This window comes from Canis lupus, chromosome 22 (genome assembly GCF_011100685.1).
Source record: "Canis lupus familiaris isolate Mischka breed German Shepherd chromosome 22, alternate assembly UU_Cfam_GSD_1.0, whole genome shotgun sequence".
Classification (NCBI taxonomy): Eukaryota; Metazoa; Chordata; class Mammalia; order Carnivora; family Canidae; genus Canis; species Canis lupus.
The window spans coordinates 9545832-9569662 of NC_049243.1; the positions used below are offsets into that span (position 1 = coordinate 9545832).

General features: G+C 40.7%; 2 protein-coding genes and 1 non-coding gene across 3 annotated transcripts in view; 2 read left to right on the plus strand and 1 right to left on the minus strand.

Moving 5' to 3' along the window:
* Nucleotides 1–4903, minus strand: part of WBP4 (WW domain binding protein 4) — a 60741-nt gene extending 55838 nt beyond the window's left edge. The window contains exons 1-4 of the mRNA XM_038569666.1: nucleotides 4722–4903; nucleotides 3587–3659; nucleotides 1196–1258; nucleotides 987–1110 (exon numbers count right to left, since the gene is read on the minus strand). Coding sequence (XP_038425594.1) covers nucleotides 987–1110; nucleotides 1196–1258; nucleotides 3587–3659; nucleotides 4722–4723 — 262 coding nt within the window. The 5' untranslated portion in view covers nucleotides 4724–4903. The remainder of the gene's footprint in view (nucleotides 1–986; nucleotides 1111–1195; nucleotides 1259–3586; nucleotides 3660–4721) is intronic.
* Nucleotides 4904–5552: 649 nt separating this feature from the next.
* ELF1 (E74 like ETS transcription factor 1) overlaps nucleotides 5553–23831 on the plus strand; it is a 106295-nt gene continuing 88016 nt past the window's right edge. The window contains exon 1 of the mRNA XM_038569669.1: nucleotides 5553–5613. The gene's annotated coding sequence lies outside the window, so the exon portion shown is untranslated. The remainder of the gene's footprint in view (nucleotides 5614–23831) is intronic.
* On the plus strand, nucleotides 5644–5715 carry TRNAE-UUC. Its single transcript has one exon. It is a non-coding gene; the product is annotated as a tRNA-Glu (tRNA).

Below are 23831 nucleotides of genomic sequence, written 5' to 3' on the forward strand. Positions count from 1 at the left end.
AGAGAAATTTGTACTCCCATACTTACTACAGCATTACTCATAACAGCCAAGAAATGGAAATAACCTTAATTCCTATCAACCAGATGAATGGATAAAAAAGATGTAGTACGTATACATAATGGGATACTATTCAGTCATGAGAAAGGAGGATATCTTGCCATTTGCAACAATGTGGATGGAACCTGAACATTATTATAAATGAGATATGTCAGACCAAGAGAAGACAAGCATAGTATGTCACTTGTATGTGGAATCTAAAAAAGTCAAACTCATAAAACCAGAAAGTAAAACTTTTTCCAGGGGACAGGGGCTTAGGAGTTAAGGCTGATACTGTTTAAGGGTATAAACTTCCAATTAGTACATAAACCATAGAGATTTAATGCACAGTATAAGTAATACAGACAGTAATATGGTAATTAGGTAAAGTGGTAAATATTGCTACAGTAGCATTCATATTACAATACATAAATGTATCAAAGTAACACTTGTATATCCTAAACTCATAGTGTTCTATGAATTTATCCAATTATAAAAGTTATCTACCTTCCAGCGGTGAAATCAGTAAATTTGTCCACAAAAGGCTAATTCACTATAACTCAATCATACAAACAAACGTAATTCATAGTTTTAACCATATGGATAAAGCAAACCATGGTTATAATGCAAGGCCTATTTTTTAATGAATAGCTCCTTTTAGCCAAATACCTAAAAAACTCAACTGTGTCTGAAATGAACACTGACCTAAGACAGAATCAGGACTAGCTAACCACCAAGGTAGTATGGTTGTGAATGGAGGTGTAAAAAGATGAAGTTTAAAAGTAAAATAAAAGTGCATGACCCAAGTCCCACAGTCTAAATACAGCTATGATGCATAGGAAAAGGACTAAGAGTTTACCCTGAGTGTATAACCTCTTTATGGAAACAATAAAAGCTCACTGAGCATGACCTCTGATGTTAGTTTTAAAACATGCTGGCTGCTTTTTTACCTGACTCCAAGCCAAGCCTTTTCAAATCCTCTTGGTATGCTTTCAGGGCAGCTGCCTCCATTGCGGCAAACTCCTTTGATGCCTTTTCTTCTTCCTTTGCCTTATCCAGACTTTTCTGTTTAATCTATGGAAGACACATATAAAAGTGAAAGTCAGATAAAGGACTGATATTTACATAGAAAAACTGGCAAAGAAAGAAATAAAATTACCTCACTAATCCTCTTTGCCACATTTTCCTTATGATTTTTTCCTCTTTCGTGAAATTCAACGCTCTTGAATAAAAGAGAAAATGCAAGGAAAGCATCATAAACATCATAATGTTCACAGTAAAGTAAATATGGGGATAGAACATACCAAAACTGAAATTAAAACGACTGACAAAAATAATTTTAGTGCAAATTGGTTCTTTTTATTAAATGATGCCAGGGAGCCGAACCAAGTTATTTATTATTATACCCTCAGGTGCTTAAAATAAACTATGATGACCACATAAATGGAGAAAAACCCAAGGTACCCTTGATGACTTATCTAGTGAATATGATTGTAAGCAGGACTCAAACAAGACATGAAACCAAATGAGGAGTGGAAAAAAATAACCACCTCAAGAAATACTTCTCAATAAAAAATGTCAAAACCAGTAAGCCCCTAGAATTTGCAATGCTCTAGAGACATAGAGAATAAACAATAATGCTTAGAACTTTACTCCTCCAAATTGGGAGAAAAGACAGTAAGGAATTCCTTCTAAATTGTAAACAAATATTTTTTATACAATGTAGTAATGGTACAAAATGTACATCTCCTATGGAGGAAAATCTGGCACTATCTACCAAAATTTGGCTGCTGGAATAGAGAACAAAGCTCCCTATATACTCATGTGGAAAGCGCTCCAAGACTTACTGTTCAATTAGAAAAACAAACACACACCAAACTACGGTAAAGGGTGGTGTGTATGATATCCTACCATTTTATGTATGTTGGAATAATAACTGTATATGCATCAAAAACAATGAAGAATGCACAACAAAATGAAAAAAGCAGTAACCTACAAAGAATGATGGTGATTGGATGGGACAAAGGAGTGAGTAAATGTTATTACTTATTTAAAACAGCAAAGAATGCTCCCTAAATTACAAATGTCTGGTTGTATGCAATAAGAAATTTCTGGTAAACTTTGGAATATAAATTTTGTCAATCAAATCTTAGCTAATCTATCCTAAGGTACTACCATGAACTCCTCTTTAAAGTGAGACATTGTAAAACAAAGGATCATCTATTTCTCATGTATCAGGTTTCTTAAAGTTAATTACACCACACAAAGGATATTGAGGGCACATTTGAAAACAAACTTTGTTTCTAATTAAAGGTTAAATTGATGTATATTAGCAATCCAAGGAGAAGATTATCCTAAAAGGGATTATGTACTCTTCATGATTCCTAATATTCATTGAGCTGCTAGGGTACCTCAAAGAAAGAGAAATTATCGGCGATTTGTATAGATTTCAAGATTTGTGAGCATTTATGTGTAAGGATGGCCTAAGTTAAACAAGACGGCTGAGAACTTTAGCAACTATTTAAAAGATCCAAAACCATAATAAAACCTGGAAAAAATATCCCTAAACTTCTTGTAGGCAGTAGTAAATGAATGTCTACTCTACCAAAGAAACATGACATTGTTAAAAACACAGCTACTGTTCTGTTCTGCGTGAATTTCTATCAAGTAAAAAAGATGTGAATATACCTTTAAAAAATACCCTAGCGTTTATGTACTATGTATACATTATAATGACAGGCACCTAAAGGGGCAAAAAAAAAATTAGTGGTGCTTTTTAAGTCTTAAAAGCTTAATCAAGATTAAGAGATACAGTAATAAGGTGTGTAACAGAGCTGCTATTTTCATATTCTAGGAAAATAGATGTTCTTTAAAATTTAACCATTTATTTATTAAATTTAACCATTTATAGCTATAAAGCTCTGCAAATATATTTAATTATCTCTGAGGTAGAAAAGATACAAAATAAACTACGCTAATGTTTCCTTTTACATAGTAAGGGCTTTGCCCTTTTGTTTCTCTGTATATGGTCCTTTTACAAACAACACATCATCATTATGGATAAATATGGATGAGATTATCCACTCAATGTCCATTTTCTTTTTCTTTTATTTTTTAAACATTTTATTTACTTATTCATAGAGACACACACACAGAGAGGCAGAGACACAGGCAGAGGGAGAAACAGGCTACATGCAGGGAGCCTGAGCGGGACTATCCCGGGACCCGGGATCATACCCCCGGGGCTGAAGGCGGTGCTAAACCACTGAGCTACCCAGTCTGCCCCAATGTCCATTTTCTGAATGTGACTAATGGACTACAGAGAAATAATTTGTCTTAATATCATAATCTAGTTTAAGGATGAAAAGGAAGAAGGCCCACAGCTTTCCTACAAGAAATGAAAAGAGACATCTTTCAATGTTTTGAAAAATCAGGAGCAAGGTCTATGAAGGTGCTTCGTAAATACTGAGTTTAGATAAAAAAACAAAAAACAACAACAACAAAAACAAAACACAGGAAAACGGTATTTTTAACAGTGGAATTATCATACAGGCCTATTGTCCGCTATCCAACACTTGCAGTAATCACAGAACTTCTTTGGCTGCGACTTCCAGTAGTCTGCCCTGAAAAAGGGAAAAACAGGTCTTAAGTTCACAATTTAAGAAGGTGAAACTGGGCGTGTTTTTCACCTCCTCTTGGAGTCTAGAACATAAGCCTCTGCTACTGGTTCTCCTCTCATCACACACATTACCCTGTTGTATTTATCTCACTGCAGCAGTTAAGCTGAAACTGTTGCCACTATAAAAGAAAAAAAAAAGTCTGCACGGGATTTAAAACTCCCTTTAAAAAATAAAACAAAAATAAAACTCCCTTAAATAAAATGGTTTAAAAAAAAGTGGTTTCTTTGTTTTGTTTTTGTTTTTGTTTTTTTTTCTCAGTGGCCACTGTCATCAGTGTGAAGAAACAAGAAAACATCTTGCAAAAGACTCCTCTATGCCTTTCTGGCATTTTGGGGGGGAGGTTTGCCGTACTGGGAGGCCCGAAGAAAAACGCAAAAAGTTTGCTTTCAGCCGAGTTATTTCCACCCAAAGAACAAAGAACAAGACTCCTCTGGGGGCAGACCGGTTCCTCCGAGACCATCAGTTAATGCAATTTGTTCTTGAGCCTCAGGGCAGGAGAGTTGGAAGAGCCTAGGGACCTCTCAGCCAGCAAGAACCCGGGGGGGGGGGGGGGGGGGCACTATGCTAAGTAACCGAGACCGCCCGTTTCTACCCGGCGGAGAAGGCGGCGTTCCGACCCTAAAGTTTCGCAATTCCCCAGGGTTCAAGCGCTACGGCAAGGAACGGGGTGCTTGCGACCCCCGCCTGTGCAAGCGGGGGAGCCCGGGGGGGGGGGTCCGGCCCCTCCGCCCGCACCGCCCGCCTCCCCCTGCAAGCCCGCGCGCGCTCCAGGCCCCCGGGGCGCTCCGCGGGGCAGCACGTCCACCCGCCCAGAGAACCGGCCCTGCCGGTCTGCGGCCGGTCCCGAGCGAGTTAAGAGCACCTCCGTCACGCCTCCAGCCCGGAGGAGGAGGAGGAGGAGGAGGAGGAGGAGGAGGAGGAGGGATGGATGGGGCGAGACCCGGCGGAGAAAGGGCCGCCCAGAGCAACAACGCCTCGTTGTTCAGAGCCCGACACCCGACTCACATGACCGTGGCTCGGTCGCCCCGCGCGTCGCCGCCCCTTCCCCGGGGGGACGGCGGGGGGGTCCGGCTCCGGCTCGTGTCCCCCACGCGGGGCCGCCCGGAGCCCGGCGCGCCGCGAGGCCCACCCGCGCCGCCCAAGCCCGGACGCCTCCCTCCGCGGCCCGGGACCAGGGTTCCCCGGTTCCCAACTACGGGTGCCCCGGAGACTCAATCCGCGTTCGGCATCTCCTCCCGTCCCCTGCCCCTCCCCCTACGGGGCGGGGCTGCGGGCGCCCGGGAGGTGGGGGCGGTATAAAGGGGTTGAGGTCACCGGCCAGGGGCGAACGCGCGACGGGACCTGAGCCGGAGGAGGGGGGCGTCCCGCCGCGAGTCCCCGCATCTTCCCTCCCCGCGCCCCGTCTCTCTCTGTCTCTCCCTCCGGGATCCAGAACCTACACGTTCTTCTAGGCTCGCTGGCCCGCGGCCAGGGAGCTCGCGCGCCGCCTCCGCCCCGAACGCAAACAGCTGTTCCCCGAGACGTCGCCGCCCTCAACTTTTGCCAACTAGTCCGCACGCACTTTGGCCGGCGAAGCGGCCCGGACCTGTAGGCGGGGCGCGGCGGGGCGCCCCGGGGCGGGGGCGGGGGCGGGGGCGGGGGCGGGGGGCCGTCGGCGGAGCTGGGAACCGAGAGGTGAAGCAGCTGCTTTCGGGGCCGCGAGTGGCCGGGCTTCGCCTCAGAACTTTCCGGAGGCGGTGGAGCGGCCCCGCCCCCCCCGCGACGCCCGCGCGCACGGGCCGGGCTGGTTCCTTCGCTGGCGGAGCGCGTGGGCGGCGGCGGCGGCGGCGGCTGAGGGGCGCAGCGGCGGCGCGCGGGGCGGCGGAGCCCAGGCTGCGGGGGCGCGTGCGCTTGTCAGGTGAGTCGCGGCCGCGTCCCTGCCAGCACTTCCCATATGGTCTAGCGGTTAGGATTCCTGGTTTTCACCCAGGCGGCCCGGGTTCGACTCCCGGTATGGGAACGTTGTAATTTTTTTTTTTTTTAACGGAGTGGGAAGATTCACTAATTTTATTTCCAATAGTTTGGGCTCTTGTGAGGAGTGGGTGAAAAAACAAAAAAAAAAAAAAGAAGAAAGAAACCTTCGTGTGGTAGGGAGGGACTCGACGACCCGTGCCGGCCGGGCGGGCGGCGCTGAGCCTCGGGGAAGGAGTTTCACTTTCCAGGGGCTGCTGCTCCTCCGCCCCGAGTCGCCCTTTTCCAGACGCTCGCGAGGTGATGATTAACTCTGGCCGCGCCTTATCTCCTCCCGGCGCCCCCCCTCCCGGGGCCCACACCCTCCGCGGCTTCCAGACCCGCCCGAGGGACGCCGGGGGGGGGGGGGGGGTGTGCGCCCCGCGCCCCGTTCGGAGTGCTGGTTCTCCTTCAGCGGCTGTTTACGGAGGAGGACCCCCCCCCCGCGGTCACCCCGCCCGGCACAAAGCCGCCTGTGGCGGGGCGCGCGGCGGCGTGGCGGCCCGGAGAGTCCCGGTGCCCCGGGTCACCCCCGAGCGGCCGCGTGTGCGCCCGGCTGTCCCGCGGCGGCCGAGCCCGACCTGAGGGGCGCTGGCTGCACCAAGAAAAAAAAAAAAAGGTGTCGCAGACTAGAGTGCGGCCGCCTGGGGAGGCCTCTGGGGAAGGGAATCCCCCCCCCCCCCCCGCCCTTCCAGACTTTTTTTAAAATTTTTTATTTTTAAATTTTTTTAAATTAGATTTTTAAAAATTTATTTATTTATTCATGAGGGAGAGAGAGAGAGGCAGAGACACAGGCAGAGGGAGAAGCAGGCTCCACGCAGGGAGCCCGTCGCCGGACTCGATCCCGGGTCCCCAGGGTCCCGCCCCAGGCTGCAGGCGGCGCCAGGCTGAAGCCACCCGCCCCGCTTTAAAGCGCGCACCCAGACGCGCGCACACAGGCTGCGGAGGAGGGGAAAAAACAAAACCAAAAAAACCCACCTCTATGATGAGACGTCTTTAAAGAAGAAATTTAACTTTCCAAAGTGGGGCGGGGGTGGGAGTGGGGTGTCGTGTAAGGTTTTGAGGTCCGCCGACAGAGAAAATCTTGGGGTGGAGGTGGGGCTTGGAAGAGAGAAAATTGGCTGGAGACTGGGGAGGGGATGTCACAACAAAGTTTCACTGTATTTTTAAATATAGAAGCCCTGTGTTTATTACAAAGAAGGGGCAGCTGTGTCAGCAGCATGTGAGCTGTAAATGAAACAAAAGCGTTATCTTAAATGCAAGCTGAAATTAGAAGATGGGGCGAGCTGTATAGTGTTTTTAGTCCGTTGGGCCTCTGGGAACAAACCGGAGAGAGGGGGTCTGGTGGGTTGGGTTGGGTTTATGGTCAGTGCCACCAAGGAGAGCAGAAGATTGGGGGGCCGGTGTGCGCATTCCCAGACTTTTATATTTTAACTGCACACAGTGAGCTTTGAAATAATCTGTTAATGTGATTCACACGATGAAGGATTAATCGCTTTTACGTTGTAGGTAAACTTCCCGTAGCCAAAAATGTTTTATGTTTTCATGAACTCAAATATTTGAATCCTTAACAACAAGCAACCATGACACACGCTTTTGAATGTCCCTGATGTTCGGGTTCGTGTTAGTTGGTTGTAAATACAGAACTAAATGGAATCTTCTTTTCCTTCACTCCTGTGATTAGCGATTGACCTTGTGTAAATCTTCCATCTTCTCTGTACTCTGGATTTACAGCCATAAATTCTTGATGATACATATCATTCAGAAACGTCAGAGTTGCAAGAACTGTTAGGCAATTCCTGAAGAAGTGAGGCAAGTGGAAAAGTTTTATTTATATAGAAGTTTCATTTAAATGAAGAATGGGATTGCGTCGCTACCAAGAAACCATTTACTAAAGAATTCAGTCGGAATTTGGAAGGGAAGGAAAGACCCTCTGCTGGTCTCCGGAGAGGGCTTGACTCTTGAACCTTGCATTTTGTGATGACTTGGTATCATATATGTACCAAACAGTGCTAAAATGGTTGTGATTTTCAACTGAGCACCCCAGGAATTGCAAATAGCTTTACTCTCTATATTTGAGGGTGTGCTGAGGGGACTTGTTTGGTGACAGTATTTCTCAAACTCCTCTATGATTCTGTACCAGGTCAGAGTAGGGCAGTATTTGAGTTACAAAAGTCAGTGCTACAGGAACGCGGAGGTGCGACATCAGTTCTACTTCAGGAAAGAGGACTGGCAAAGAGAGGTAGAGGGAGAGGGTGTGCCCTGAACCTGGGAGAACTGGTTGGATTTCTCCTGGTGGGGAATGTCTGTCTATCTTGAAGCTGAGGGGAGTGGAGGATGCATGAATAGGTGGAGGGGCTGGGTTGGAGAGGTGGGATCAGCAAGTATGAAGCTGGCAAATCGTCTGAACACAGTGCCCGGAGGGAGAGGCCTGAGAGATCAAGCTAGGATGGTAGAAGAGAATTTCACCTTAATAAATTTTGACTAGGTAAACAGGCTCTTTGGTCAGAGGAATGGCATTTATGTTACTAGAGTTGTGGTGACTTACTATTTAAAAAATTTTTAAGCAATATAGAGACTTGTGCCCATGGTTTATGTTTACCAGTTGAATATTAATTTTTAATTGATAGAATGAGAAAAGCGATCAGTTAGCGAGAATTCAATTCAAAAGAATGAAATGTAGGTCTAAATCTTGAGAATTACCTGCAACTATGTTCTTACTAGTTTGCTTTATTGAAAATGACCTTAATATTCTAAGACTGAACTGCTAGTTACTGTCAGTAAGGCATACACCTTAAATTGGTAAAGGCTAGGGGATAAGTTTGTTAGGCTTCATTCGTATGCTTGTGCCTGGTTACCAAAAAGGCCATTGGTAGTCAGGTTTTAGATGTCCTCTCTTGGGCCACAGAATAAAGTAATACTGCGTGGTACATAACTTACCCAAGTAGTCTCTTTAATATTTGTTACTGTTAGGTGCAATCGGAAGATATTGACCTTTAAATAAATGTTTTTACAGATGAACACCTCTATTTAAAGAAATATAAGAGTTTAAAAAAACGATGGCTTTTAAAATCCAGTGACTTTACCATGGTGGAATATTATCTGGCCTCTGCTTATCTCTCCCAATTCACCTCCTACCTGCCTCTTCATTATATATTAGCCACACTGGCTTCCTTTTTGTTCCTTGAATATGCCAAACTTGTTCTTTTCTCAGTTTTATTTTTTGGTGTTCCCAGTGCCTGGAATATTCCTCCTCCAGCTCTTCATATTTCAGGTCAACATTACCTCCTCAGTGAGGTCTTTCTTGATCACCTTTTTCTTTTAGTTACTTTATTCTTTTGTTTTCTCTTTTTTCTTAGTATCTGAAATTAACTCATTTGTTTCTGTTCATTTCTTATCCTTTTCCGTTAGAGTATAAGCTCCATGAGGGTAAGGATACTATATAGTGAGATCATTTTTGCTCTTTAAGATTCAAACAATAGTGAAGAAGTTGGAACCTTCATGCAGTGCTGGTAGTCCTATAGAATGATGTGCAGTCTCTTTAGAAAATGGGCTGGCACTTCCCTCAAAATAGTTAAATATAGAGTTACCATATGACCCAGCCTTTCCATTCATAGATACATACCGAGAGAAATTAAAACATGTCTGCACAAAAGCTTGTACACGTTTATAGCCTTTTCACTTTCATGAGCAGAAGGTGAGAATACAAATGTCTATCAGCTGAATGGATGGATGAGTGAGATGTATTTATACAATCAAATATTATTTGTCAACAGAAGGGAATGAATTACTGATACATATCACAGTATGGATCAGTCTCAAGACTGCTATGTTAAATGGAAGAAGCCAGCTCAAAAGACCACATTTTATACAATTCCATTTATATGAACTGTCCATAATAGGAAAATCTATAAAAGAAAGAGGATAGATTATGGTTGCCTAGGATTGGGAGCTAAGGGGGCAGTGGTTGGTAACAGGGGCATGGCTCAGAGTGACTGCTAATGGAGCTATAAGGTTTCTTTTTAAAGTGATTGAAATGTCCTAAAATAATCTAATAATTATAATGGTTGCATAACTCAGTAAACCGGATGTTGAATTCTACTTTTTGAATGGGTGAACTATGGGATAACATATAAATTATATCAAGAAAACTTTTAAAAATGTTGAAGTAATAAAAAGCGTATATAATATTTGTCTTTGCATTTTTTTTTGAAAGATTTTGAGAGAGAAAGCAAGAGATAGAGCATGAGCAGAGGGGAAGGGGCAGAGGGAGAAAGGGAGAGAGAGAAGCAGACTCCTTGATGAGCAGGGAGCCTCATGCGGGGCATGATGCCAGGACCCTAGGATTATGACCTGAGCTGAAGGCAGGTGCTTAACCGACTGACCCACCCAGGTGCCCCTTTTCTTTACCTTTTATATTTATCATTTGGACAGTAAGTGTTTAAAAATATTGGTGGGATAATTTAACACTGCAATTCTATCTCCTAGATGGTCCAGGAATGTAGCAAGTGTTCAGTAAATAGCTGATGGAGGAGGTTAACCTATACAGATAATTATGATACAATGTATAGTGAGATAAATGCTCAGAGAGGACTAAGCCAAGATTATATGGCTTTGAAGGTCTCCAAAATACCACATCTGGATTCCTGTGAAGTGAATGGGGAAAGGCGTCCTGTAGGAGGCAACATTTGAGATGGGATTTAAAGTCTGGTTAGGCTTTTGCTGGTGGAGATGATGTGGTGGAAAGTGAGGCCTTAGGAAGGAAGCAGACAGGAGCAGAGGCACATTATTAACAGTTGCTAGCACGTTTTGGCTGAACTGAGGGTACACGTAGGATAGGAATTGGAAATAGGCTGCAAAAATAGATTAGGGCCTGCAGCAGACAATGTCAGTGCTGGCAGATCTCTCATGTCTTTATCATCCCCCCTCCAACCACTAGTATGCTTCCAGTGATGCTTTTCTACTCGAAGAGAGCTGTAAGTGCTTGGGGGGTTTGTCCCCTTACTCCTGACAACTCTCAACTTTAGGACTGTCCAGTGAAGAGAATAACTTTGAAGCAGGGACTTTGACTTGTTCCCTTCTGTATCATCAGTACCTGGAGCAGCGCTCAGCATTCAGCATTCAAAACCTATTTGAATGAATGGATGAAAACCAGGAAGTTGGAGGTTTATTCAAAGTGAAATTTATTTTTACAGATCTCCTTAACTCTTCCAGAGCATTGAAGATAGGACATTTTGGAAGGTTCTGAATGTGAAGGTCTTTGAATTTTGAGATAAGGAATTTACTTAGTGGGAGAAGGGATTTTTGGTAAAGTGTTTTTTTTTTTTTTTTTCTTTAAGATTTTATTTATTTATTCATGAGAGACACACACAGAGAGAGGCAGAGACATAGGAAGAGGGAGAAACAGACTCCTTGCAGGGAGCCCAATGTGGGACTGGAATCCCAGGACCCTGGGATCACGACCTGAGCTGAAGGCAGACGCTCAACCACTGAACCACCCAGGTGCCCCAAAATAAATGTTTTGATGAAATTAATTTGGTGGTAGTGTGCAGGATGAACTGAAGGATGGAATGATTGTGTCTATAGTGTCCACTCTCATCTTCCCATTTCTATTCCTGTTCCCACTCTCCCATTGGGTTCAGCCTTAAGCAGGGTGGGGTTTCTCCCAAAGTACAGAAGTAATCTAATAGCTCTCCTTGTCCCTATTCTCTCCTTAAATAGGGTAGTTGCAGCAGAATACAAAGGGTCAGTTAAAAAAGGAAGAAATTGAAGATGTCAGGAAGTAAATACTCCTAAAAAGAAAGCATAATGTTTTTTTTGTTTTTCTTTTTGGAGAGGACAGGCAGCTTTTGCTCCTAGGGTTGGTCAGACAGTAAACTGCTATTGCTCACCTGTATGTGTATGTGTGTGTGGCTTCTTGAATACTAAAATTGTACATTAAATCCAGAGACAAATTTAAGGCTGTGAGACTGCCACCCTGTGGACAGTATAACTCAGACTTGATATCATCAAGAATTCTAATAAAACTTCATTCATTTGAAATTCACTATTTTAGAACTGATTATGATTCTATATCGGTATATGTGGGTTATGTTAATTAAATGAAAAGTTGAAATTAGTTTTCTGAACTTTTTCTGTGGCTTTTAAATAAAGGGAATTTAGAGTACAATCACTTTAAAGAATTGTGAAGAAACTTCATTCTTTTTAGATACTTCTTTGCTCCAGAAATTTCCTGTCAAAGAGTGTGTTTTTTAAAACATTGTGGCATGTTGTAAAAGTCTTTTTTTCCTTTTATTGTACTAATTTTTTCATTCTATGTTATAATACGTAATGGTACTGTTTTCGGAAGTTGTAGTTCTTGAGAAATATGTGAAAACTTCCCACCCTCCCCCTTTGCTTTGACTAAGCGAAAGTGACCTTCCCTTCGCATTTTTTGTAGCGTTGGATTTTATTGTGAGACCTTCTCCAGGCTTTGATAAATTAATTGTATTTATGTAAACAATTTGGAGTTTATTCTATGTTACTTATTTAGAAGGGTAGTCTGCTCACAAATTAAACTGGTAAACTTGCTTGAATCATAATGAAATTGTGATTGTGAAAGACTTATTTGCTCCCTGCAACTCAGGAAATGGTTCCATTTAGAACTGGACAAAATAAAACTTTCCCAGCAGAAGAGCTGTTTACAGCCTAATGTTGTAAATAGCTTGTATTCCCTGAGGTGTCAGGAGGGGTGGAGTAGCCAGCCATTTAGCACTTGAAATTTGTGTTAACAGTAAAGCAGAAGTGGGCTGAAGCAGCATTCTGAGGTCAGCAATTGTGCATTCTTTCTGAATGTGATATCCAGGCTGAGGAAGAGAATGGATGAAGTATCAGCTGGGCCCCTCGTCCCTTACGTTATCTGATACTTCACCTTAGGGACCTTACGTTTTGGTAATGAAATGATTTTCAAATAGAATGTTAATAATTTTAAATAATTAGTACTTCTCTGAGTTTTTGTCAGTGTGGCATGACACATATGATGATACACTTTAAATGGTTTCATTTTATTTAACCTTTTCAAAGTGAATAAATGGGACTGGCTGTGACTTTCATAAATTTATTTTGCAACATTTTATCTTAGTTTCTACAATTGATGTATACTCTAATTTCCATGAAGTAGACTATGAATCATGAAAATGCAAATGTTTATCTAGGTTTATGAGGTATGTTGCTGTATAAAAAAACAGTATTATTTAGATGTTGTTCAAGGTAAGGATAGTGTCAAAATACTTCATGGTTCATTTGTTTCTTTCCTTAGTATTGGGATAGAGCCAGTTAAGTTAAAGATGCATTTATGTTTTTTTATCATTAGTAATTTCATTATCCTATCATTTTTAAAACTGTAAATGACATTGAACTTACATAAAGATTTTTAGTTTGATATTTAGCCTACACCTTGTTATTGCATAGTATGTGCCTTTTCATGCTGGAATGTTGACTATTTTAGGATTAATAGTGGTTAGCGTTTCCTTTTATTTTTCATACCTGGGTTTATTTTCACTAATGTAAATATAAAACATTTTGTTCTCTGAAAAGTAATTCCAGTATAGATGACTTGAATTTTGGTAAAAGAATAACAGCTGTTTCATAATTTTCGTGCATGGGCCTATGTGTGCAAATTTAAAATTTTATTTTATTTTTATTTTTAAAAAATATTTATTTATTCATGAGAAACACAGTGAGAGAGAGAGGCAGAGACACAGGCAGAGGGAGAAGCAGGCTCCATGCAGGGAGCCTGACGTGGGACCTGATCCCGGGACCCCAGGATCACGCCCTGGGCTGAAGGCAGGCGCTAAACCACTGAGCCACCCAGGCATCCCTAAAATTTTATTTTTGAATGCAGACTATTTGGTATTAAATAACTGTGATTTAAAAGTGTTTGTTTTTGTTTTTGTTTTTGCTTTATTTTAGATCTCTGGGAGGTACTTAGCTAGTGACTTCTGCGTCCGGACAGTCCTTCTAGACAGTCTTAAATCTTCATTTGTAGTTTATTCTTTTAATTTAGGCTTTCTTTTGGATTTAAAATCTCAAGACCAGGATACATTTCTGGTTGAGGATGTGTTGATATATTGGTTTGTGTGTAGCTTTTTATGTGTTTCCAGACTTAAACATTTTATTCAAACTTTCAAGGTTGTAATGGGATTTGTTTTACCCTAGCTTTCCTGACATCTGTAGTTATCACTGATACTCCCTTATGCCAAGGGACACAAATGACCCTATTAACTGGAAAGGTTAGGGCCGTCACTCAGTCACCCACTGAGTAGGGCCAGGCACTGACCCAACTGTAAGAGCTGAAGTAGTAAGGAAGCGTATGAGAAGAGATTGATTGCAGACAGAGCAGAGTTCTAATACTCTGGGAAGGTACACAGGTAGGGGTAAGAGTGAGGGGAAGTATTGTGATGGAAGGCAGAACATAGGCTTAAGGAATTCCAACCAGGTAGTTGGCATCAGGGAATTTAGATGTGAGTAGGAATGCTATTTATTTGTTTTCCCTTGTCTTTTTTTTTTTTTTTTTTGCCACTGCACATGAACCACAATTTTATTATTCCCTAAAATCCTGCTTTCAAAGACTGTCTCTTTTCCATTTTTTAAAAATTTTTATTTATTTATGATAGTCACACAGAGAGAGAGAGAGAGGCAGAGACACAGGCAGAGGAAGAAGCAGGCTCCATGCACCGGGAGCCTGACCTGGGATTCGATCCCGGATCTCCAGGATCGCGCCCTGGGCCAAAGGCAGGCGCTAAACCGCTGCGCCTCCCAGGGATCCCTCTTTTCCATTTTTAATACCTTCTAGAATGTTCTTGGGTTAGTTTATGGTATGTGTTTTAAGGGAGCTTTTTTTTTATCACAGCTTTGTAGGAGAAAGAAAGCACATAAAGTTTATATAAAAGCAGAACCTCACACTCATTAGAATGGCTGCTATAAAACAAGACAGGAAATAACAAGTGTTGGAGAGAATGTGGAGAAATTGGAACCCTTGTGTACTATTCATGGGAATGTAAAAACATCGCAGCCACTATGGAAAGCATTAGGGTGGTTCCTCAAAAAATTTGAAATAGAATTACTATATGATCTTGCAATCCCATTTCTGGCTATATACCCCAAAGAAATAAGAGTCTCAGAGACTCTGTATATCCATGTTCACAGCAAAATTATTCACAGTAGCCAAGAGGTGGAAATAACCCAAGTGTTCTGGAGTGGATTAATGGATAAACAATGTGTATACATGTAGTGGAATACTTTTTAGTCTTAAAAGGGAAGGATATTTTGCCATTTGCTACAATATGGATAAACTTGGAGGACATCATGCTGAGTGAAATAAACTAATCACAATCACAAAAAGACAAATACTGCATGATTCCACTTGTGGTACCAAGTGTAGACAAAAATCATAGACAGAAATCAGTGATGATGACTGCTGGGGGTTGGGGGGAGGGGGAAATGGGATTTGTTTAGTGGGTATTGAGTTTCAGTTTTGCAAGATGAAAAGAGTCCTGGAAATTGCATAACAGTATGAATATACTTATTGCCACTAAACCATACACTTAAAAATGGTTAAGATGGTAAACTTTATATTTTACTGTAGTTTTTTTAAAAGCAAATTTGAATTTATATTTGGAAATGCAAATGGTAAGATTATAAGAACTTCTATTGCTAATTGAAGATTGAAGTTACTAATTTGGTGGATACTCAGGTGTTAGGTGGTAGGGATAGAACTATGAGAAATCAGACAAGATCCTCATGAAGCTTACAGTTTAGGAAACATATTGATGGAACAAGTTAAAAAGTGTGCTTGCATGTTACACGCCTACTAGGGAGATCCCTAGCAGAGTAGTAGGTGAAAAGGCTACACTGAAAAGATTTCTCCAAGAAGATGACATTTAAGTAGAGACCTGAAGGATGAGTAAGCAGTGGCTGGGAGGAAGAGGGGAGCAGAAAAGGAGGGAAGGCTTCAGGGAGTAACATTTTGCAAAAGCCTCAAAGCAGATAAAGAAAGTATATATCCATTGGGAGATGAAAGAAGGCCCTGAGGGCTGTGGTGTGTGGAAAGTGCAGGGGGATGACCAGGGCATGTATCAGATCTTATAAGGCAATGTAGGCCTCCCTAAGTATTTGAATATTATCTTAAGCAGAGATGGCAGACTGATGTTTTTTTTTTTTTTTTTAAGACCATTTATTTACTTATTCATGAGAGACACACAGCGCAGAGACAAAGGTAGAGGGAGAAGCAGGCTCCCCGAGGGAGAGGACCCTGGAATCACAGCCTGAGCCAAAGGCAGACCACTGAGCCACCCAAGTGCCCCAACATTGATGGGTTTTAAAGGAGGGAGTAGGAAGATGGAGTGCAGAAGAGAAAAATCCTGTATCTTTTCATATGATGTGGCTTTTAAATATGAATTACCTACTTAATCTGGTGCTTGAATGCCAGAGGGAAAAATGGTTCACTTACATATTTATTCAGGTTGTATATTGGTTGCTAGTGTGACTTGTTGATGAAGTAAAGTGTACTTCAACAGTGAATTTAGAGGGATTGTCAAGGGCAATTGAGCAGAGGTGATTTTCACCTTTACTCTCTGACTTGGCAATTGAAGCCCTAAAAATGAATGGATTTGCCCAAGAAGAGTCTGGAGAGAGACCAGGCCTTTCAGTAGAATCTGTAGAACCTCTTGTGTTCTGTGGTGAGGTAGTGGAGGTGGGGCAGAGAAGATCAAGGAAAAAGTAGCCCAGAATTGTGGGAAAACCTGGAGAGAGCATTTATTAGGTCTAACGAAACAAGTTCCAAAGCATTAATTGGGTTTAGCCCTGTGCGGTCATTGACTTAACAGATTTAGTGGTTTAATAGAGGTAGGATTAGATTAGATTAGAATGAGTCAAAGGATGAGTGGGAAATGAAGAAATGGAATATAGAAAAATCTTTCAGGAAGTTTGACTGTGAAGAGAGTAAGAAAGAATGGTAGATGGATTTAGGGTTGTCAAATGGTTGAAGTTTTTGTTGTTGCTTTTTAAAGATTTTATTTATTCATGAGAGACAGAGAGAGGCAGAGACATAGGCAGAGGGAGAAGCAGGCTCCTTTCGGGGACCCTGGGGTCATGACCTGAGCCGAAGGCAGATGCACAACCACTGAGCCACCCAGGTGCCCCAAATGATTGGAGTTTTTAAGGAAAAGTTTGATTTAAAGAATATCTTTTTTGAGGTTTATAAAATGTTGAAAAACATATTACGTGCCTTGCTTATTTCCTATATATAGTCTACTGAATGCAAATATGACCTTTCCACGGACTTAACTTAGATATGGTATTCTGGGACTGCATATACACAGGTATATACATATACACAGGTATATACTGGGACTGCATATACACAGGTATATGCATGTACACAGGTATATACACTGCATATACAACAGGTCAGGCCTGTTGAGGTATGGAGGTCTCTTTGTCACTGCACTAACTTCTGGAGAATCCTGAGTCCCACTTAATAAATTTGAACTTTGGGAGTAGGACTCGAATATACGTTTGCACTGTGCACATGTTTTCAGAAGATTCTCATGCATCTGTTCTGTGGACTGGCCTTGGAGAACTCTTGCCCCAAGAATGCTCTACTTTGAAATTTTTTGAATGCTTTTTAATCACTCTAGCCTGACTTCAATGATAGCAAGCACTTAGGAATGAAGGATTTTGAAAATGTTGTCTTCTAGTATGATTTGGGTAATGCTAAAAGTTTTTAGTTTTTTTAGGATGAAACTAACTTGATCCTTCTTCCTTACTGTAAACGTGATACATGTTCAGTGTAAGCACTTCTGTTTCTTCCCTCCTTGCACTCTAAGAAGTGTCGTGCTTACTCCTACTGGATTGCCTTTGTTTGCTCCTATAACTTCCTTTACTATTAGTATTCCTCCCCAGCCTCTGCTGCACATGACTGGCTCCTTGTCATTTCAAGTCTTAAAGCAGCTGTCACATTTTCAGGGAGGCTGTCTCTATTTCAAGTAGGTTTTCTTGGTCACTCTTTATGTCACTTTGTTGATTTCTTCATATGTCGGCAGGGACTGTGCCTGAGTTTGTTCACATGAATCTATTAGTAAACTGTATCCTGAGTCTACAGAACAGTGCCAGGCACATAGAACCTACTTAAATACCAAATAACAAACAATAAAGATCATAAAAATCTTTTTTTTTAAAGATTTTATTTATTTATTAGAGCATGAGCAGGAGGGAGGGGCAGAGGGTGAGGGAGAAGCAAGCTCCCTGCTGAGCAAAGAGCCCAACCCTGGTCTTAGTCCCAGAACCCTGGGATCATGACCTGAGCCAAAGGCAGCTGCTTAACTAACTGAGCCACCCAGGTGCCCCAAGATCAAAAAAATCCTAACAGTACAAATAGTGTTAACTTTTAGTTGACTATTTCAGATATTGAAATGTGAACCATGCATACATAAATATTGATTGTATGGTGACATGTACTGTTTGTAACTTGCATATTTCACTCACATGTATTCTGGGGACTTTTTCATATCTGCATCATTTTATACAGATAATCCTCTTTTAACAGCTGAATAATATGGTATGTTCAATATGATGATATAATCTCTATAACATCTGACTTACATGACAGTTTGTTCCTAGTTTTTTATAATTTTGAACAATAGTGCTTTATCTCTATCTACATCTTTGTGTATTTTTAAATTTTGTTTGAATGGTTAGGAATGAAACTGCTGGATGAGAGGATCTATACATTAAAGCTTTTTGATTGTGAAATTGCCTGCTGGAATGATATACTTTTACTCTCATGGAAAGTGTATGAGACCATTTATATCCTCTGCACCCTTTTTACTCAATTTATTCTTTGCTATTTTAATAGGTGAAAACAGTATTGTTTTCCTGCTCTAAGGTTCAAGGAGTATTTTTGAACATTTTCTATTGTATTTGGCCACATTTCTTTTGTGAAGTGCATATTCATGTCCAGTGCCCAATTTTTCTCTGTTAGATTCAATAATAGTAGTTTTTTTTCTCTCTCTCACATTTTACTACATATGTTTTTAAACATAAAACAAAGTTGAAATTTTGCTCATGTATCTATCTGCCACCTAGATTTTACCATTAACATTTTATGATACTTGCTTTATCACACATCCTTTTATCTAAAGTAAACTGTACGCATTAGTACATTTCCATCTAAATACTTGAATTGTGGCAGCTCCACATCACAGAGTCTTACGCACAGGCAAAATGTTACCTAACAGTTTTAGTTGTGATTTTGTAAGTGGAGCGTGAACTTTATTTTTTGTAAAGTACTTACTGAGTTTCAATGTATGTATTTGCTGTTGAAGCCAAACCCAAGACTACCTTTTGTTTTGTTTTGTTTTTATAGAACTTTTAGTCACATTTCCCTCATGTTTTTCCTTTTCCTTGGCTTTGGTCATAGTGGTTTTAAATTTCTGTGTAGTCAGATGTCATTCTTTCCTTATCTTTTTACTGCTATTTGTGTCAGACATAGGAAGACATTTCTTACCAAATAGTATACAGACGTTTATATTTTCTTGTGCTTTCCTTTTTCTTTTTGTATTTGAATATTTAATTGGAATAATGTGATACAGGGATTTTTTTTTTCAAGATTAGGGGTAGTTTGAGATCATTAGCAAATACAGTCTAATGAACAGTCTTCCCTTCAGTATGTCTTTTTCTGCAACAAAATAGAGTTTAATGTTTTTGTTGATGCCATTTTTTAATAAAGATTTTATTTTTAAATAATCTCTATACCCAACATGGGGCTCAAAATCACAGCCCCAAGATCAAGAGTCATATGCTCCACTGACTAAACCATCAAGGTGTCCTTGATGCCATTTTTAATAATCTGTGTTTGTATACAGTATCTGATGTTTTTAAGAGTATCAGATGTCTTTTTTTTTTTTTTTTCTTTTAATTGGGCTCCATGCTGGACTTAGAACTCATGACCCTGAGATCAAGACCTGGGCTGAGATCAAGAGTCAAATGCCAAACTGACTGAGCCACCCAGGAGCCCCCAGAGTATCAGATGTCTTTTTTTAAAATATCCTATTCCATTTAATCTGTCTATTCCTACATTTAGATATTTGAGATAATTAATTGCTCTGTAAGACATCCTTTTTCACTTTTTTTTTTTTAAGGTTTTGTATATATATTGTTTCTTTCAGCTGAACTTTAGCAGAGTCTTGAAGAATGAGGAGAAAGGGTAGTGGGGAAAGAGTAGCAAGAGTCAAGGCAGAGAGAGGTTGGTAAGTTTTGGGGATTTAATTCGCTAACTTGTAATCAGCTGAATTCTTAATCTGTAAAGCAGATGATACATGTTTATTTTAGTATCCTTAAATTTGGGAAATGTCTATTAAGGTGGTTCAAACTATTTCTAAAGTTCAAAATATTTGAGGTTTTTAAAAGTTTGGGATGTTACCGAAAATGGCATAGGATTCTATAGTGAGAATGGTTTTTAATCCTGGCTTTAAATGAGCAAGTCATGATTTTTGAGCAACTATATATCCCTTATATTATTATTTTATATGATTGAGTGATTGTTCAGATCAGAGGCGACTCAGCTGGAGCAAGATACATAATCTTGGGTGGATTCATTCGCATGGCTGGGGGCCTCTCTATGTAGCTCTCATGTTATTGGTGTCAGAAGGCATTCCCAGCAGCATGAGAGGATAAGCCCCTGTGTCTTTATACTTTTTAGGACTGTGCTTGTGTTTTGTTGTTATTCCATTGGCTAAAGCAGATCACTTGGCCAATCCCATATTTAAGGGATGGAGAAGTAGACTCTGCCTCTTGATGGGAGGAGAGGCAGAGTCATATTTCAAACTGAGAAGTCTGGACAACTTAGTAGCTAGCTATTACTACAGTGGTTTACCACAGGAAGTAAAGGAGCTAGCTACCTGGATATCTTAACAAAAAAGCCTCCCTGGCAGTGAGAACAGGCTGTGCACAGACCTAGAGGGGAAGAATGCTTGATATATTCCTAGGATAGCAAGGAGAGGTCAGTGGGACTAGAAAAGAGGGAGCAAGCAGGAAGTAGTAAGAAATAAAATCATAGAGGTTGGGGCTAGGGTAGGATCTTGTCCTTGTAAGCTATTATGAAGACTTATTTTTTTGTGTGGAAAGAAGAGCTACAGGAAGATTTTAAAACAGGAGAGTGATATAATCTGACTTGTGTTTTTAAGTAAGAGTATTTCTGGCTGCTGTTTTGAGACTAGATTTTAGAGAAAGAAGAACACAAGTAGGAAGGCTCCTTGGACAACTTCAGTGATGCAGATAAGACCTGACAGAGGCTTGCAGCATGATAGTAACAATGAAGTGGAGTGATTCTAGAGTTCTATGTGTGTTTTGAAGATTGAGCCAACAGGATTTTTTGACAGATTGGAAATGACTATAGGACACAAAGAAGAGGCAATAGCCAAGGTTTTTGGTGTGTGCAGCTAGAAGTATTCACTGTCCACCAAGACAACTGGAGAAAACTGGGTAGAGTAGGTTTTGGAGAGAAGATCAGGAATTCAGGTTTGGATATATTAAGTTTGAGAAGACTATTAGACGTTTGAATGGAGGTGTCAAGTTGGATAGAAGAGTCTGAAGTTCAGGAGCAACATCTGGAGATAGGAATTCGGGAACATTGGGGTACTGAGGTGAGACACTTGAGTGATTAAGTGTCTGACTCTTGGTCTCGGCTCAGTTCTTGGTCTCAGGGTTGTGAGTTCAGGCTTCGTATTGTCCAAGCTTGGTGTGAAACATACCTAAAGAAAAAAAAGAAAAAAAAAGAAAAAATCTGGAGAACATTAAAATATTAGGAGCATTTGTCTAAGAAGTGTTTCCTTAAATGACTGTAAATTTAAAATACTTTCAAGTTTTAAAGTTTCATTTGTACCCTTGATAAGGTTTCAAGTAGGGCAGAAGAGCAGAAGAGTATTAGCTATAGCTAAAATGTATCCTTTGTGATGATTGTAAAGTATGAGTTTAAAGAAGTCCTTAATTGTTCCATCTGTACCTTATTATGAAACATGAAAGCCTGTAGGTTAAATACCTTATTTGAATATTCCTTTTTACTGAAACACTTACCAGTTTGTTTCTAATTAGGGCAGTTTATTGACAGAAGGCTATATAAGTAAAAGCCCAAAAGGGGCAGAAGACCAAAAGTGGAGGGAAGGGGCCACATTCGGATAATCAGTCCTTCCCTTTTGAGAGTTTTTCTTTTTTGTTCACTCCTTTTGTCTCCAAGTCTGTCTCTTTCCCTTTAATCTTGGTCATTGTCTATTAACATAATGAGATGTTCAGGTGTAAGCTGGAAGACTAACCCAGAAACTGTTCTCTCTTAAATGTAAAGCTTCTTGCTCCGGCCTTAATCCCTAGACAGGGCTGCCAGACTGAGCCTTAACCAACCGACCTAATAGGTACTGGACTATTCAGGAAAGTGAAGAAGGGACCGTGCTTTTTGTGTAATTTAGACATATACAGAAATGCCCTGAGAATGGTTTGGCTTGTGTGGAAGAGAAAAAAACAGATTTATCATTGAGCCAATATTTAGTTGAACTTCCAAATGTTTTCTTTCAGCAAATATTTATTACAGAACTATTATGGGTCAGGAATGCTATCAGGCTAAGATAAATGACCAGTGAGACATGTAAACAAATGATTGAAAAATAGCAACAACACTGTGTTCTTCACCAGATATTTTGGCAGAATAGGCAGGAGGAGTTATGGAGGAAATCAATTCACCTTTAGGTCCCCAAAACCTACCAGGGTGCTTTGCACATTTTGACAAAGCATAAGTGTAATGAGAATGCATAAACAATGTGATTCATGCATCTCTTACTTTACAAAATACAGAGGGAGGTACAAAGGAGAAAGTGACCAGTTCTTCCTTGTAATGATGGAGAGAGGGACTTTGCAGGAGATTCACTGGGTAGGGAAGGCCAGCAAATGTGGAGTTAGAAAGCATGATATGCTCTAAATAAGTTTAGCAAAGCTGGATTGTGGGGTGTATGTTGGGAGGTGGAAAGGCCACAAGAGAGGCTACTAAAGGGTAGACCAAAGTCAAGATGAAAAAGTATCTTGTATTAGGGGGCACCTAGGTGGCTCAGTTGATTAAGCATCCAACTCTTGATCTCACCTTCAGGTCAGGTCTTGATCTCAGGGTTGTGAGCTCAAGCCCTAAAGTAATCAAAATATGCAGGATGGCATTTGTTAGGTTTTGGAAGAGAAAAGAAACAACATATTTTTTGCTTTGTGAAATTATTGCAAACCTTATTTTTATCTTAAAGATTTTATTTACTTATTTATGAGAGAGTGTGCATGCAAGTGGACAGGGAGAAGGAGTAGAGGAAAAGAGAATCTTAAATCTCTGATGGTTTCATGTCTTTTTTGACTTTGACACTTTCAGAGTACTGGTCAGGTATTTTGTAGAATGTCCCCCAATTTGATTTTGTCTTATATTTTCTCATGATTGTGGACTGAAGTAATGACTTTTTGAGCTTGGGGGTTTAAAAAAATTGTTTCATTTTCATTTTTATTTAAAAAAATTTTAAGAATTATTTATTTGAGAGAGAGGGAGAGAGAATGGGGGGGGGGGGTGCTTGTGAGGAGACTGAGCAGGGAATCTGACATGGAATTCAATCCCAGAAACTTGAGATCATGACCTAAGCCAAAACCAAGAGTCAGATACTTAACCAACTGAGCTACCCAGGTACCCCTCATTTTCATTTTTTTTTTTTCTCATTTTCATTTTTAAAATTATAAAATAAACTTGCCTTTTTTGCAGCACATAGTTCTATGGATTCTAACAAATATATAAATTTGTGTAGCCACCACCATAATCAAGATACAGAATAATTACATCACCCCTCCAAACTCCCTCATGTTCTTTAGTTATAGATCACACCCTGGCCCCCTAATCCGTACCCCTGTAACCCCTGATCAGTTCTCCATTGTTATAGGTTGGTGTCTTGGAGAATGTCATATAATTGGAATCATAGAATATATATAATCTTTGACACTGGCTTCTTTGACTCATCATAATGCTTTTGAGAGTCATCTAAGTTGTATTTATCGATAATTCATTCCATTTAATTGCTG